This window comes from Electrophorus electricus, chromosome 5 (genome assembly GCF_041902795.1).
Source record: "Electrophorus electricus isolate QZ-2024a chromosome 5, ASM4190279v1, whole genome shotgun sequence".
NCBI classification, from domain to species: Eukaryota; Metazoa; Chordata; class Actinopteri; order Gymnotiformes; family Gymnotidae; genus Electrophorus; species Electrophorus electricus.
In genome coordinates, this window is record NC_137501.1 from 28,693,853 (window position 1) to 28,712,165 (window position 18,313).

Sequence of the window (18,313 nt, forward strand, 5' to 3'; positions counted from 1 at the left end):
GTACTAAAACATCAACGTTGCGGATGATGTCCTTAATGATTTACAGACTATATCTTTCATAGTGAACATATGTTTGTAGCTTCCAGAGAATCATGTTTTAACATGTTTTATTATATATATATATATATATATATATATATATATATATATATATATATATATATATATATATATATACCAGGTAAGCCCCAGGAGTGTGTGGCAAATAGCATGCATGCTTTGTTATGAAGCCTTATGTATTTGCAAAGTATATTATGCTATGACATCTTATGTATTTGCATAGGGCACATTTCTCATATTGAGAAATCAATTACACATTATTGCACTTATGCAAATAGCCTGTAGTGTTAAGCTTTCCGTGCACAGATATTTGGCAAAAATGAGTCAGGAGAACTTGGAGTACCTTCACGTTGGCACCTTCAGCATAAGTCTAGTATCGGGCAGCCAGTCTAACTTGACTCTACATAAATGGCACAAATGGGTTATAAAACAAAAGCATGTGACAGTCTAACATCTTCCCAAGTACAAACTAAAGAGGTTGAATGTAAACAGAGCAGGGCAGAGAAGAAGAGAATGGAGGAGCGAGAGATAACGGAGTGGATGAATGAGACCTTAGAGGCTCACGCTAGCATGTGGCAGAGGAGTGTTGTGACCTCTGACCCTGGTGTGTTCTGCCACAGAAGCTCTTGGTACCATGGCACAGAATAAAGATTACAGTAACAGGGCTAAGCATAAACCTGCCATGTAGCGCACAACGTATGTATCATATGTAGGTCAAATGTAATGTCAACACAGAGAGTGAGAGATCAAATTAAATGGCCATAAGATAAACAAAGGCAGATAATATGGATTCTGTCTATTCTCCCTTTGATTCCGACAACATTGTAGATGGACATACCTTCATGCTACAATTTTGCTATAAGTCCAGACTTGAAAAAACAAAAAAACAGGACATCTGACCTTGAGGTCAGTGCTAAGATCAGCAACATCAGTACAGCATTCGGGATTTATTAGGGAACTTGTGCTGCCTCAACTGGATAGTAGGTAGCCTAACGTCGGTGGGTTTTGCAAAATCATTCTCATGTGTTCTGACCGGCTGGCTGTGATTTTGCCTAGATTTAGTGCAGTATCATTAATATATTGATCTGCTTGTTTTGAGAAGGTACAGACATGATCTAGTGATTATATGACCAGGAAACAAAAGTTCCTAACGTGTGAGACCAAACATTAGCTAATATATACAGCCTGGGATACCTGGGTCATGTGTGCTCTCAGTGTTTAGAAACAGATTAGAGTCTGTGTGCTTGTTTTATCAGTGCTTCAGTGTGCGAACATGATGTTAGCACTTGTACTATATTTGTTTCTCACAGAAGGGAATAAATACACCAGGGTGCATATACCGTTAAATCTGGAGGGTGGTTCAGACCATACTGTACTTGCACATAGCCAGTGAATGATAGGTGGTGCAGGGAGTCAACAAACCAAGGTCAACAAGTTTGCTTCCTCTTTAACACATTCATCATCATCAACTGGCTAAGTTAGGCTTGTTTGGGAAGATAACAGGGAAGTGAGTGTAATATAGACATAATATACACAATAGAGTTTTCCAAGTGGCACAGTTATCGTTTAAGGCATATTTGTATTCACGAGCTTCTGCAGGAATTTCATCTCAAAAGATTCTTTAAAACATTCTACACACCATGGAGATCTGTCTGGAGTGACAAGATCATGGGAGAATTAATTAACCTTCTTCGGATTATTTTTTATATATATATATAATATTGCGCATTGTTGTGCGCAATATTATATATATTAAAAAAAATACACCGACAAGTTCATTTGTCAGCAAGCCAGAATGTCTATAACACGTTTTCCGGTGAGAATTACTTCGTGTTCTGCAGGGTTTCCGCATGCCTCGAGCCCCTCAGCGTCGTCTCTGTGGCAACGCACGGAACGCTCGAGACACGCCCCACATTTGCACGAGGCATGAAAGCGTACGAGTTAAACTGCTGTATAATCCACGCGTTAAACAATTCATGATCAAATGAGAAAAATAAACAGACTGCGGGTTCTGTTTCTGGTATAAACCCGTTTTGTTTGTCAAATCAGACTACATCATTTTCCAAACGCAGAAACACAGTTTATCCAAAACCTAACAAACAAATCCATGTGCAATGTAACCTTTCTATTTCTCAGTGTCCAAGACACTACGTTAAGCAAACCTTTCTGTCGTCCTTCATCCTCTCTTTTTCTGACACAAAAAAAAGCCCCCAAACCTTATTACAATTAATAAACTTCATAAGTCCATTAGCATTATATGAGCGTCACAATATCATCCTCCGTCACTGCGGTCTCAGGGGAGTGCGCGCGCAGCGTCTACCTGAGACACACCTGAACCGACCCGCTCGCCTCGCTGGCTCCGCACTACGCATGCGCAGCTCTGCTTCAGAGGCTACCTCACTGTCATGGCGGAGTGGAGCTGTTAGCAGGAGGTGAATTCAGGAAGAGATGGCGCTGTAAGTCGGTTGTCGCTAAAAAAAACAACAACCCAGGGGAGCGTCGCAGCTTCGGAAGAGCTCCAGCAGGACTCTAATCTTCGGACGAGGACAGCCGGAGCCGGGGTGGGACCCGGAGTGTCTTAAAGCCCCGGGATCCTGCCTACCTGTCGCCTTTAGCGGCTCCCAGTGCTGAAGCACAGAGCCGTAGTTTCCTGTGTGTAAACAAGGACAAACACCGACACTGGCTATTTCTTTGTTGCCGTTAGCGGGGCTCCGTCTGGCGAGGAAGTGTTTTCGCGTTGGGACACATTTTGGCAACGTTGTTTCTTTCGCTTCGTGACTCGTCAAGTTCTTGCCCGCGTGGATATTGCGTGACAGCTCCGGCGTCGCCGCTCGCGCCGAATGAAAGCGTCCGCGTGAGCCCCCGGTGAAGCCGTCGGAGTCGCGTGTGGATGGGGGACCGGCTGTCGCGGGCGCTGTCGTGTTTGTCCGCCTAGCCGAAGCAGAGCGCGCAGCCGCTCGGTTATTCCCGTGAACTCTGCGGCGTCGCGGGCTGAACAGGTGCCCTTACCTGCCCCTGCCACCTGTCTCTGCTACCTGCCCCTGCTACCTGCCCTTCCCTCAGCGATGGCTAGCGAGGGCGAGAGGGCGGCCGCCATACCCGTCAGGGGAATTCGGATGAAGTTCGCCGTGCTTGCCGGCCTTGTGGAAGTCGGAGAAGTTCCCAACCGGGACATCGTGGAGACCGTCTTCAACCTGGTAAGAGGATCGTTTGGGGTCCATTATAAATAAACACGTGCGTGCTAAGACGAGGCCACCTGTTTCGGTTTATACAAAAAAGCTTTTTTTGTTTTGTTTTGGCACTCCTAGCAAGCGACGTTATAAGAAGCAGGAAGATTCTTGTATCCTAAGATTAGATTACAGCTGCTAACTCTTTAACGTTGTGGTACAAGGGAGTTGTGCAGTTTGGTACTATGAAAGTCTTTCAGTTGGTCTGATCCAGTAGAGTGTATGTGGACTTCGTTTTCCGAAACGAACCCAATGCATCATCTTTAAATGCGATGCGATGTGGTAACGTTTTCAAAGAAGAGACGCAAGGTTCGGAAGTGTTTCTTGTGAGGTTGTGGTTTCTGGACAGTTTTTGATGGCCTTATCACATGGGTGGCCAGCTTCAAATTCTTGTATCGTTGAAATCTGAGATGTCGATGTGCATTCAGGAAACCACTGTTTTTGATTTGAGAAACCACGTTTGTTTCACAGACCTCAAACTATGAAGAAATGGGCTCCTAATCTGGAAATAGTGTTCAGTTGTCTTGAAGATGAATGGATTATTACATTGTAACGTGTAATGTAAAATTCCACAGCGGCAAACTGCACAGTTAAGAAATCAGATAATAATGTTTTTTTTTCATGTATAATCTGCAATTATACGTCAATTTAAACGTTTATTTTAAATTGGAATCATCGTCTGGTGGATTATTTTAGGGTATGCTGTCTCACTCTATGGTTTTGTTGCCACCAGTTAGCAGTTTGCACTTAAGGTCAGAGCTGACTAGTCCAGGGAAACACTGTGTAGTCTTTTGTCTCAGACTCCCCCTGAACACGTCAACCGGAGTGTGACAAGGAGCTCAATGTTGGTGCGTTGTGGGAAATGGCTTGGTGGTTTTCTTCCTTACCTCACCTGCACAAGTGCTTGCAGATGTCGAGAGCGAGGACACACACACACACACACACACACACACACACACACACACACACTTTGCCTGTGGTGGAGGCCAGTTGCGAGTGATCTGTTGCTATATGACATTGAGACTTTTGTCCTGTGTGTGAATGAGAGCAATAAGGAAGTATGAGGAGAGGAGTGACATGCACGGATGCAGAGCTGAGGGTTGTGGCGTGGGACGGACGGACGGACGGACGGACGGAGGGAGGGAGGGAGGGAGGGAGGGAGGGAGGGACGGACGGACGGACGGAGGGACGGAGGGAGGGAGGGAGGGAGGGAGGGACAACCCGCTAAACTGCTTTGTCACTGTGGCAACATAATGGAGAGAGAGAGAGAGGGGGGGGGAGAGAGAGAGAGAGAGAGAGAGGGGAAGGAAAGATCATCCTCAGTTTCCACAGTACACACACACACACACACACACACACACACACACACACACACACACTTTCAATGAATGAAGCATGTGTTTCTGTGTTTATATTAACCTTGCTGCTGAAAACAGTATGACCTGTTACATCAAGCTTGCTCTTGATAAGGAAAGAACTTCATCCATTCAGGTTTTGCTCTGGAGCAAAGTCAAAAGTCTTAATAAATCTTGAGTTCTAGAACAATCCTTCAGTTTTATCATTATTAATAATAATAATTTCATTTATAAAGCACCTTTTTCAAACTCAAGGGTGCTTTAGAGACAGATATCAGTTTTAAGCTGAGTTGGTTTTAGATTTATTTATTTTTTTGTCAGTGTGGCTTGCTGAGCAGAGCAGTAAGGAGATTTAACCTTTCAATTTCAGAGTTTCCAGCAGGAGTTACAAGGTCTCTCTACTTTGGAGGTTTGCGAATATTTAGATCTTAGAAAATCTGCTTTTGTGTGTTCCCATTAGCATGACGAGCTCTTGTCACAATTAAATATAATAATAATAATAATAACCTTTAATATCTAATAATGATACATTTATAGTTAGAATTTATAGTTCTGGTTTTTGTATTATTAATCAGCTATGCTGTGCGTAATTGATGAGATTTCATAAATGTTCGGCCATCATTATTGCGACCGCTGTTAATCTCAGCCCTGTGCAGTAGCTGTATCTCCACAGTATGGCGTATGTAGGGTAATGCTACCTAAACCAGGGAGAGAGTCCAGTGCCTTTTTAAATTCTGCTGCTGTTCATGTCTCTTTGTGTTCGTTTCCCTGGTCTCTCTTGGTCGGTCTCTCTCTCTCGTTCATACTGTTTCCACTTTGTGTATCTCTCTCCCTCTGTCTCCTCCTCTCTTTTTCTCATGCTTTCTCTATTGCACGCTCTCGTAATTTGATTTATTGCAGTGGCTTGCACTTCTCACTGTAGTGGGCAATTTATAGTCATTTGACCGATGATTCACACAATTTTTTCCCCAAGGTCAATGGATGAATAATTTTTCCAGAAGAGAAACACAAATCCCCACGTGTCCTGCAGTTTGGGGTTCACAGAAAACAAACGTCCTACCTAGTCTCTCTAACGCACGTTTGCTCTAGAACCTCATTCAACCGTGTTCTAGAACCTCATTCAACCGTGTTCTAGAACCTCATTCAACCGTGTTCTAGAACCTCATTCAACCGTGTTCTAGAACCTCATTCAACCGTGTTCTAGAACCTGTGTCCAATTCACTTCTTCTCTGGAGGGTTGAGATGATTTGGCAGGAGGGCTGCACATTGCCTAAAGCAACGGCTCTGCAAATAGGCCTCTGACCTTTGATAGTTACTCTAGAGACTGTGGGAACAGGTGACTGGTTTTTGTCTCGTGCCTTGTCCTGTGGTAAATGATCCTCCCACCGCAAGAACACTCATTTTCCTCTACTTGTGCTTTGCACATGCCTTTAAAGCTGATGTATGGACTCAATTTTTAGAACAAGGGGACATGAGTGAGCTTCCTGATGCTCACCAGTTGTGTTGTTTGAGTGGTGCAGCCAGTCTGCAGCAGAGAAAGACTGCCCTGGTAGCTGCCTTAGCTTTACCTTAGCTTGGCACGGTGAAATGAGTTCTGCTTGGGTTGCGGTGAAAACACAAGCCAAGCTTCTTTGGCTGTTTGACTCCTTTAGAGAATTGCCACGTCAGCCACCCCCCCTCGGGGTTAATCAATTTTTGATGCCTTCTTCTGTGTTGAGTTACCAAAGGAGAGAGGCAGGGGCTTGTAACTGACACCTCTAACCCTCAAATGAATGCAGGATCTGGGTGTAGATCACACTTGCTGCTGACCGGTGGTCAGTTTGGTCACTTTTATTTTTGCTTTGTGTGTTCTCTGATAAACACCATGGTTATGCTAGGGCAAATGACTGGGGATAACCAACTTTAAATCTAGCCCGATGTTATGATTGCAATTTAAATTGTGATTTCCTTCTAAAGTATAGAACTATATTATAACAGTAGATTTTGAGACTTTATATTCAATTTAAATATCAACTTTGATATGAAATTGATTAATTGATTGTAACCGGGGTAGTGGTATCAGACGGTTGTTGGTTCAAGCAGTGTCCACTCTTGGGTCCCTCAGCAAGGCCCTTAACCCTCAATTGCTCAAGTTGTACTCAGTCGTAATTGTAGGTCGCTTTGGATAAAAGTGTCAGCTAAATGCCGTAAATGTTAATGTAATCAGAACAAAAGACCATGGAGGTAGAGCCATGTATTGGTATTTTAAGTACCTATTGTGATGCAATCCCTGTTCACACAATTACGGATCAGGGTCTGCATCCTACAGGCTTAGATGCGATTACTACACCGAACGCATGAAAATCATGTGTCATAGTGTGGCTAAAAAGATCTAACCATGCATGCTAAGATCTGATGAGCAAAAGTGGACATAAGCTTCCTTCCCTGAGAATTGTGACAGGCTTGTCTGGATGTTTCCAACAGAGGGGTATATTTTTATCGCTTTCCACATGGTAGGAGTACTGGGTCCTTTTTTCCAGTCTTTGTTTTGCAGGTGTGTGTGGATGGAGAGGGTTTTCTTTGAGGCTGGCTGTCAGTGGAGGAATGAGCTGCTCCAAAGTAGAGCATCTCCGGTTGCCTTAAATAGCAACATTGGATCTGTCCCCTCTTGCGATAGTGTGACACACACACACACACACACACACACACACACACACACACCCTCTTTGTCCCTGGGCACACGCTTGAAACAACACAGCCCTCTAATCTGACAGTTGATTGAAATTTTATCCTCTTCCTCTTTTAACTGCCAATCAGCAGACTGCTTCTTCGTTGATTTCTCTGCTGGTCCTCTTTAAGCGTTTAAAAGCATCCCAACTCGCCGTCACCATCGCACACTGCACACAATGTCCCTGTGCTGTGTTCAAGAGAGGAATATTCAGCTGCTGCACAAAATAGTTTTTTGGCTGAAATTATAATCAATGGCATTGATAATTAGCAACACGTTACCAAACACCAACATGGTTAGAAATACATGCTAAGGTTTATAAACAGTTAGATCAGCCTTCGGCGTTGGGACTCATTTCGGTGTGTGTGTGTGTGTGTGTGTGTGTGTGTGTGTGTGTGCATGCATGCTTGTGTGCGTGTGTGTGTGCCTTTCTGTCTGAGAGCTTGCTTACTTGCATAGGACATTCTTTGTCCTTGTGTGTGTCTGTGTGTGTGATTGTTCAGTACATAGACGGGGACTGAGATTTTCTTTTGGATTGGATATTTGCTTTCTCAGGGCAGCAGCTGACACTTGCTTTAGCCTTCCAACACTGGGAGACGCCACCATGCAGCAGTGCACCAAATGAGACTTCACAACAGCCATAAACAGCAGACGTACTACTAGGTATTTCACTGAGGCCAGTGCTCTTTGTGTGAACCCTGTCTTTAGCTTCCAGCTTGTTAAACCACAGCACATTCAACTTTCCTTTCCGTTAAATGTTGACCAATTAGGGCAAGCTCTCACTAATTTTAAACGAAAAGATAATAGAGTTTATAGAAGTGTCAGAAGCCAGTATGCTGAGCTGCACTGCATTCAGTCGCAGGTTTCAACACCATGCTTAAACAAGCCACTGCACATCAAAAGACTTTATTAATGATGAACTTGCGTCTAAGTTTATAAGTGTTGTTTAAATGCAGATGACGTTGGTGTAGTTGTGTTTTTGCACAGTTCGCTTTGCTCTTGGCTCTGTTTTCTGGTTCCGGGTACATTGTGAAAGTCGGGCTGTTTGGGTCACAGGGTGAAACCCAATAATTCCGGATTTCGCTGTGTTTTCTGGAAACGCACATTGCACTGCTCCTTGGGTGAACGCAAAAGTTTCAGGCTGCGTTTCCAAGGCAAATCGCAGAGCTAGTCTTGTAGACCGTCTGTCTTCACTTAATGTGCAGGGGCCAGCATCATCACATAAAGAAAAACATGCATGTTTATTGCTCAGTAGAGTAGTTTAATGTGAACTTTTTCGACCAGAAGATCCCCATGTCAAGGTCCAGCAGTGAACTTGTGACCCTTTAGATTGGCATTGGAGTGCCAAAGTCTGACAGGATGTCAAATTTCACTAACACAGCAACACCAGCTTTGGGATGCATTATTTATATCCTAGTATCTTAGGCTTCTTAAAGCCATTTTTGCTGATGATGATAAGGTTTAAATCCTAAACTTATCATGAGCTAAGTGAACTAACCTGTTAGCTTGGTATCGTTTTTTCACTAGCTTATCTTTTTAATATTGCCTTTAATAAATATGAGATTGAAGCATCCCTGCTGCTGTCTTACAGTTACAGTTTTGTCTGCTGTTTACAGCATGTTATTTTGTATTTGAATTATGTGCAACTGCTCCCTGTTTGTCCTCCTGCGGTGATTTGTTGGGAGGATGAAATCTCTTTAACTTGTGTTTTCCAGGTTTCTTCTGTGAGAGTCTCTGGGAATGACATCACCGAACTGATGTCGTGCAGTGAGAGATAGAGAGGGAGATGGGTGTTAGCGTGTTTGTCACACTCATTTTTTAAATATTTCTGTGTACATATGTATGCATGCGTGCGTGCGTTTGTGTGTGCGCATGTTTATGATTTCAGGGTGTGTGTGTGTGTGTGTGTGTGTGAGGGCTAGGGACAGCGATAGCCTGGAGATGATCTAATGGCTGGTGAAGCAGGATTTCACTATGTTGAATCAGATAGCCGTCCAGGTTCATGCTGATTGCCCTCATTCTCGTGCTCTGCATAAATATGCAGAGACAGTTAAACGCCCAACAATAACGATGACCAAGGGCTCCTGTTTCCTTCTTAAAGCACAATTAGGATGGAAACTAGTCTGAACTGGCAGAATTGTTGATGGTGGAGTACAGGTTTATGAATCTGACTGCAAAAATCCACGGACCTTTCACAGTGTGACGGTGTAAGACATACCAGTGGTTTACAAAAGCGTTCAACCATTCTTGTGCTGTCGTATTTGATTTTTTAGAGGTAATCATCTAAACGGATATTGGTTTTATTTATTTTGTGACAGAAGTTACAAATGGAAAAATGCTGTTTGTATATTAATATTCAACTCCTGTGCAGTTTGTGGCTCCAAGTTTCCGCAGATGAAGGATAATACCCTAACGAAGATAATTAGCTTACAGTTGGCCTCTACCTGTGAATCATTGAAACGGTTAACCATTTCCGCACCTGCTTAAGTTAAGTGGCATATGCCAGACTTTGAACCCAAAGGAAAACTATGAAAATATATATAGATATATAGACATGCCCAATAGAACAAAAAGCTACAGAATAATATCCCAGCGAGCACTGTAGGATGGATTGTGAGGAAATGGAAGCCGAATCACACCCCCCTTAAGACACGGCCCAGATAAAGCCGTCCCTTAACGCTAAGAGCCAGAGACAGAACGGAACTAGTGAGGGAAGCCGCAGAGAGGCCAAGCATTTTGGGGTTTTAGCCAAAAGCATCAAAATATGGATAAAAAGTACGTAAGGTTTTGTTGTCCGAGGAGAGACAGTTCAACATGCCATGTGAGGTGCAATGCTAACACTGCCCACTTAGCAGGAAACTCCATGCCAACAGTGAAGTGTGCGAGCGGCAGCATCATGTTGTGGGAGTGCTTTCCCTCATCAGGGATTGGGCATCTGTATGGATGGGTGGATGGATGCAAAATACAAGGAGATGCTGCAACACAACCTTCCTCGGTCTGCTAAAAGAATAAGGCTTTCGAGGAACTGAAACAGAACGGTGATACCAACACGAGGCCAAAGGAAAAAAACACCAGTGGCCAAGTCAAAGTTCAAATCTCAAGTCAATTGAGGAAGTGTGGAGCTATTTAAAAATCGCATCATCTATCCAACTTGGAGCAAATCTGCCAGGAAGAGTAGGGGAAAATTTAAATCCAAAACTGTGGTAGAAACTTAACAGATTTAAAGTTCAACAAACATGGTTCTGAAGTGCTTGAATACTTATGCAAGCAGTTTTTTTTCCCCCAGATGTAAAGATCTGCCGTATTTTGGGAGCATATTAGTTTGCATTGGCACATGTGGGAACAATCTGTTTGTTATTTGTAACCCAGATGAATCTGATGACTCTAAATGTGCAGCACATGCGTGTGACTGCTGATACACAGGACTAGCAGTTGCCAGTGTGACCTGCAATGCCAAAGCCACATTGGAGCAGATCAGGTTTGTAGGATTAGATGGTCCTTTGTTTTGGCTTCAGCAAGGTCACCTCTGTCAGACAACAGAGTAAAGAACATTTGAATGTTTGAATGAAGCAGGAATGAAATATCAAATATTTTCTTTAATGGTCTACTAGTATCCTAGTAATAAAGCTGTATTGTAATAATAAAATGGCTTATAATGGAGAATCTTCAGTTTGTTCTAAAACAAGTTGTCGGCATTGTGGTGTAAATACTAAAAATGCCTGAGACTTTACCCACCAGTCAAACTTGTACGATAAAAAAATTAGAATGCACCATTCACTTTTTTTTCCCACAGGGTTTTAATTTTTAATTTTAGGTTTTTAATTTAAAAACACCATTTGAGTGCTGGAGACCTTAAGCATTCTCCTAAAGCAGGCCCACTAGCCTTGGGGGGGACACTTTCAATTTCTGAGTGGCCATTTTAGTAGGTACCCATACTCTACTCAATCTTCTTTACAGGCAGACCACAATTTTGTTAGTATATTTACTTTAAAATACATTAAAATAGCATCTTCTTTTCACCTTTATGCTTGAAGTGAGTAAATCCCCTTTTTTGAGATTAACGGAGGTGATCTGGCTAATTATTCCTTTCGTGATTTCGTAATATGATGCAGGATTAAAAGCCATGTGGAATAATCTGAACGACGATCTGTAGGTTGGTGTGGAATTACTGAATTATAAAACCCTGCTGTCAAGAGCTGTTTGGTACTGCCTGGCCTTTATGTATCTTTACATACTTCGTTATTTCTTTGACTTTTGTGCATCTCTCTCTCTCTCTCTCTCTCTCGTGCTCTCTCTCTCTCTCTTTCTCTCTCTCCCCCATTTTTCTATTTCTCTCGTACTCTATTTTCAGTCTTCTTTTGCTCTTCTTATTTTAGCTCTTATTTTCCTTTACTTGTTTTTTTGGCCTTGGTCTTGTCTTTTTTTTTTTTTTTTTTTTCTTCCTTCCTTTTTCTACTTTTGCTCCCAGCAGTACCCTCCTTCTCTGAATGCCAGTTGTTTATAACAAATCCCCCTGTGGGTAGTTGTGTAAAAGTGCAGATATGTAACTGTATGATCCCAACACACACACACACACACGCACACCTGCAGTCGCGGTTAGGGCTTAGTCAGACCTCTTATCGGTCTTGACAGTACTGCGAAATCTCTCAGCCTTCCAGTCTCCTGCAGTTGTCGGTAATGAACCCAATAGTGCATCCTGATGGGTTGAACAGAAGGACTTGCACTGCCTGCAGGGCTGCTGGCAGTGTGTGTTATTGCACAGGCCCTCCTGTATGCCCACTGAACTGATTTTTGGGGTTGGGGGCGGGGCTATTTTTGTAGGACCTCCTCCTCCTCAGACCCCTTCAGTCTAACTGCACATGTTTGCTATGAGAGGATTACTTTTTAGCCTGGATTTTGTAGCCCTTGGCAAGCATCAGATTACGAGATCTTATTTAGGATCAGACCTCATGTTGGTCATGTTTGTAAGAATTTAACATCTGAGTCAACAAACAGAACAAAGGTGGAGTGAAATGTTGTAGCTGTTTTGGATATTAAGTAGATATAATTGCTTTTATCTGCTTTTGGCAATTGAAAATAATTGAAAATAGTTCTTACCCTCAAGCCAGTTTTTATTGTACATCTGAACATTTTAAACTAATTTATTGAACGTATAAATTTGTTGGAATGGCCATTTGGTTTCTCTGGTTGTGTCTTTGATCCTGTGCCACCCGTTTGCCCATCATAGCCAGTAGTGCAGGAGCAAGCGTCTTACTTTCTTACCCTACACACTTAGTCACCACAGTGGGTGGGGGACCATCACACAGTGCCGCTCTGGAAGTATTGAATTGAATCAGTTGCCACCTCGTTAGTTTGCAGCATTTAGCTGCTGTGAAACATGAAATCTGGCTCATGATAGAAAAAAGTTGGCAGGGTGTGGGTTTGTGTGTGTGTGGGGGGGTGTTATTACATCATTTCACCATTCCTGGAAGCTGTGAATGCAACCCTTACACACAATCTGCAGAACAGGTTTTAAAGGTCACAGGATGTTACGTAAGAGAAAGTTTGGAGAAATACCTGAATAAACCTACACTGTGTGAACATTCACATACACGTCTGTAATGAGGCTTAAGACATGTGTCTGTCTTTGTAGAGGAAACCTCTCTCACTAAGGCCTCTGAGGGGTATATGCACATCCAGGAGAGAGAGGTTCTTCCACGTAAACATTTTTTCACAGCCTGAGACACACTAAAGCAATATTTTACAGAGAAATGCTGACGCTATGGCTGGTTATTATTGCCCAATTAACAAAAGAAGAGTAATGTGCTTTTATAAATATTCATAGGCTCGCCAGTAGGTGGAGGGGCATGTGATAAACATAGATTATTATTTTTTTCTTTTCTTTCCTGCGTTACTTGTCTGCTTCATAATTGTCCAAAAAGTCTCGCCACGGTTAACTGGTGGTGTGGGCGTCAGGTCTGGTTAGTCGGGTGTGCTATCCATTTTGAATGGCTTGGAAGGGATGCCTGATGTCTTTCCTTGCACGTGCGTGCGTGCGTGCGTGCGTGCGTGTGTGTGTGTGTGTGACTAGAGGGATGTAGGTGTAATATCATTTGACCTACTACTTTTTGTCATGGAAAATATAATTTCCTCTCCATCACAAAATGGTGCTAAATTAAGTTTATATACCATTAACGGTGCCAGTTACATGTATGGAATATCATTTATGATTCCCTTTGTTCATTTTGTGACCGTGTTAATCCACACTTGCGTTCTCTTTGCAGATAAGTAGTGCAGGTTACAGTGTTTTGGCTGAGTTCGTGCCTGTAGCTCTGCTCTGCTGTGCCTTTAGTTTGTGCTTGGTCACTGGAGTTAGAGACCTGTCTTCAGCATAATTCATTATGCATCTCAGCACCATATGGTCATCTGCTGTTTCACTCTGGAGATTCATAAATGAGTTACTAAGTACCTGCTTTCACCTTGTGCGGCTTTGAAGTTATGGCAACGGAAGATGAATCGATATGTTTGTGTAGTCAGCGTACGTGTGTTCTGTGCCAAGGTAAGAGACTCAATCCAACACTAACGTGCTTCAGCGTCTTTTACTTCAGCCTACGGTCTGTGATTCAATTCCTTCAAAATTGAACCTTTCACACCAATTAAAAGAGCAACACACACAGCGCAAAACCGTTGCCATGGAATGTTCTAGAAAAATGGCTGAGCAGCCATATGTACCAAGAAACAGAGTGAGGGAGCTGGAGAACATTCTGTGGAATTCCCATCACCCGCATGCACTGTGTTCACCCCAAGCTGAGATCTCAGTTGGTGGTTCTTCTTGTTGTTGTTGTTGTTTGCTGATGTTTTTTGGTGAAACTAATTTCAGTTTGTTTGAAGTAACACAGTTACAGTGACCTTGACCCTTGAAAAGGTCTTGGACTGGAAACCTGAGAAGCAGTTCAGAGGTTTCTTACCTTGATTCCACAGCTCTGGCAATAAGAAGCAAAAAGTCAGTAGCCCAAAGAACCAGTTGCGCTTTGCAAGCCGTGAAACTAACAGCCTACTAGTTTACAATCATATAAGCTGTTGCCTGGGAAAAGTATGGCAATGTAATTCACAGAGAGAGAAATGCATCAGTTAGTCCTAACTCACAATGATTCCTCACTGCAGCGTCAGACTTTCCAAAAAGGGTCCTTTCTCAATAATTCCAGTGCTTTTAACCCTAAGCAGTGGTGGTGATGGAACGTAGAGGCAGGGTGGAAACTTGATCTGGTGCCTTTTGCCACACACACTCAATCTCAGGAAGCAGAGAGCCCACTGCACCCTCTTCAAGACTAATCAGTAAAACAGAAACCAAAATAACAACCTGCAAATTAAGAAGAAAAAAAAAACCCTAGCAAAAATCTCTAAAACAAACAGGAATTCCTGTCAACTAAAGGATGTTTAGAGCTAGATAGGAACTTCACTTGAGACCGATTTGAGATTTCTGTGTTGTAATGTCAAATAACAAAAACATGTTGCTGTGGGCTCATAGCCAAAGCTGTGGAGATGTAAGCTAAACCTGTAATGACTGTTACAGTAGCTTAAGTACACATAATTATCTTGCCATATGATTGCGAAGGGCCTGTCATCATATGTCAAAGATACATCGGCAAAGTCACGTTCAGAAAATGGTAACTTGCTGCGTTGGGCTCACACCAGCCCTGTGCGTGTTGTTCTGCGTGTGTCTCTTTTCTAACTTACTTTAGAACTTTAGTCTTATTTTAGTGAGCAGCTGGCATGGGGCGGAAGTGCCTACTGATGCATTTTGGGTCTTTTCATCTTTGCCTGTTGCGGTGCAGGCACGCGTGCTGGGTCACACGCTTTGTTCTGCGTTGTTGTGTGGCAGAGGTTTGCAGAACTGCAGGAAATCGGTGTCTTCTGCAAGGAGGATCGAGACTGCTACAGTTCTCTCATGCTGCCAGGGCTTGTGCATAGATGACTTAGCACTCGGAGTAAAAACATCCTGAGCTGTTCATCGCGCTTAGCAGAACAGCTACGGTTCTTGTTTGGTCCAGGTTATGTAATTAATGCTGTTACTGGGGTGTGTGAGCCAAAGACCTGGGTGCCATTTGAGCACATGTTTAAGATGCAGAGTGTCAGCTTGAACTCATGGCTGTATTCATCTACGTTGGGTGAACCATATGTAAGTCTCCAGGTGTTTCATGCCAGGGTTTTTCTCATCCTGATCATGTGCACACGTGTGCCCCGTGCCTTCAGCATCCTCAAGCAAGCACTTTTAATAGGCAACTTAGGCCTGTTTTAGAAGTTGGAATTTTCTTCAAATATTATCATTTTGTTAAAGCAAAAATTTGTGACCTCTTCAACATATAAGCACTGTATTAATTTACACAGTTAACAAACCGTGAAATTGTTTTTATTTTCAGTTCACAGGGGCCCTGTTACAGTGTAGTTGAACATAAATACAGAAGATGTACCGAATTTGGTCCGTTCACCGGTTGAATGTCCTTGATGGTGACCTGGGCATGTATCCTACTACCTGAAGATGAGGCTGAAAACTGAAAAGCCCAAAGCAAGCGAGACCTGAAAAGGGCTGTGTTACAGGTCTCGCGTCACTTGGCATGGTACCCAGCTCGACTGGTCATGTCTGTGGGATTGTAGACATCAGGCAGTCATAGGCTCGATTTTCAATCAAGAACTTAACAGTTTCATTGAGCATTCGTGAAATCTCAAATTTCATCATGATTTGATTGAATTCGATTATTTTGCTATGATTCATAATTATTTTAAATTCCAGGACTGAGTGGCTGACGTTGGTCATAACAGGTGTTTGATTCATTGTTGCTGCTCTGTCAATAATGTACCCAAAAAGTAAACCCTGCAGGTCGATCAATAGGCTTTTGTTGAAAATGGTTGGCCAAAAAAAATCTGGCATACTTTATTAGACATCGTAGTCAGCTTTTCAAATTGATTGTAACATACCAATATTGATGCATGTTTGTGCATGGAGGCATTTTTACAGCCCCTTACTGCATAGAAATATTCTCTTGCCTGTTTGAGGCACTAAGGGCACACTAGAGGGTCACTGAAACTGTGCTAAAAGTCCCTCTGAGATTTGCCTGCTGTAGGTTAGGAGAGATGCTGTGGATCAACCATGCGATAAGGAGACTAAACAGATCAGACTGACTGACTGACTGAGGTGTGTGTGTGTGTGTGTGTGTGTGTGTGTGTGTGTGTGTGTGTGTGTGTGTGTGTGTGTGTGTGTTGTAGTGCACATCTACAACAGTGAGAGTGAGTGAGTGAGAGAGAGAAAGAGGCTCTTGCCTTTGCCAAAGTTTGAATTAGATTTTTACACACACACACACACACACACACACATACACATACAGAGACAGACAGAATAATACCTTCTTTATACCAATCAGGCTTTTATGCAAAATCTCCACAGCAAACACAATAACCTAATTTAATAAACACACTTTGACATTTATCTCCTCTCTGTCTGTTGTGCTGTTGGCTGCTTAACGCACATAAAGCCTTTTTAAATTCCACAGCTGGAAACGACATAGCACTTCATGTGATGGCCTTAGTCCTGCCTGGAGTTTTAGCTCAAACAGGAAGTGCATCTACCGCTTTCCTTTTCTCTACTGTGAACCGTCCCAGAGCGGACCACTTCCTGTGTCCTGCTCTGTCCTTCCTTTTCAAACCCCTCCCCCTTCGGCATCCGTCCCAAACCACGACGTGATTAGGCTCCCGGGACGCATTTGGCGGCTGTGAGGAGCAAGGCCCGGTTCTGGCTGATAACGCCGCGCCAGGCGGCACAGAGGGTTCGGGCCTGACATGGTACGTCAGCTGAGCTCAGGAAATCCAGCACACCCTTCCGCAGAAATGGAGGCGATTTATAAGCTCAGAGTGACCCGGGCGTGCCCTCGGCCTCCTCAAAACTTGGAACACATCCTCCTCTCCTGAAAGAGGGAGGTGTGAAGGGCTTCAGGAAGTACAATGGAGAGCTGAAGTTTATCTATTTTATTTTATTTTTTATTTTTTTATAAATTTAAGGCGGAATAATGTGAGGTCTAGAGACGGTGTGCAATCTGAGTTCTATATTTAGATAATGTGTAATGCATAAGACACCACTTGGATCATTTGAAGATCATTTGAAGCTAAATATTTATGTTTAGGTTTCAGGTTAACATAATAGCCGAGAGATTGTCCTTGACTCTGTCAAAACAAGTCTTTACCTGAGACGTTCTGGGGTCCTGATTGGCACAGTGCTACCTGACATTGTCAGTTAGGAGCAGCTTTTGTGCTTCTGTTGTTCATTACACGACATGTAATGTTCATATAATTATGGACCTCACATCCCTATGGAAGTCTGGTAAACAGGGCAGCAGTGAGACAGTTTTTATGTCACTTTGCCCAGGGGGTGCAAAGTCCATCTCTGGCTATTTCTCTGGAAGACTGACCTTGACTTGACTGTCAGTACAGTGTACAGTGCAGTGCCCAGGGCGACGATACAGAGGGCCGAGGGCTGCACAGTCCCAGGCGTTAACATCTGTGTGTTAAATTTAGATGTTTAGCGTTCATATAGGTTTTAAAGTGGCACAGGATGTTGACTGCAGATGGGCTTTTGTATTCATTTGACATATGAAAATTGTTCAGTCATGTATTACAACATGTGGTCTGTCTAATTATTTATCTGTGCATATTTTTTATTGCTGTAGGGTTGGGCAAATATGGGGCTATTGATATTTGAATACTTCATCTATTATGCAGATATGCAAATGAAAACATGTTCCAAAGGGCGAGTAAATTCTTAATTGGTGTGATGGCAGCACTACTGTAGAAAGTTTGGGGACTGAATTCTGTGTCTGATACCCCCCAGCCTGTTGTTGGTCTCCGAGGACTGTATCATTCATAATGTACCGACAGGTGTGTTGTCTGAAGAGGTTACATAAAGAGAGAGGGTCTGGACTGGGAAGCTTTTCTAA

General features: G+C 43.0%; 1 protein-coding gene across 4 annotated transcripts in view; it reads left to right on the forward strand.

Annotated features, from left to right (window-relative positions):
* Positions 1-715: 715 nt before the first annotated feature.
* The window catches only part of lrba (LPS-responsive vesicle trafficking, beach and anchor containing), a 194,282-nt gene continuing 176,684 nt past the window's right edge, over positions 716-18,313 (forward strand). For 3 of the 4 annotated variants that reach the window (XM_035530261.2, XM_035530262.2, XM_035530264.2), the window contains exon 1: positions 716-3,257. In XM_035530261.2, the coding sequence (XP_035386154.2) occupies positions 3,126-3,257 (132 nt within the window). In that variant the 5' untranslated portion in view covers positions 716-3,125. The remainder of the gene's footprint in view (positions 3,258-18,313) is intronic. The other variant, XM_035530263.2, reaches the window with a different exon arrangement.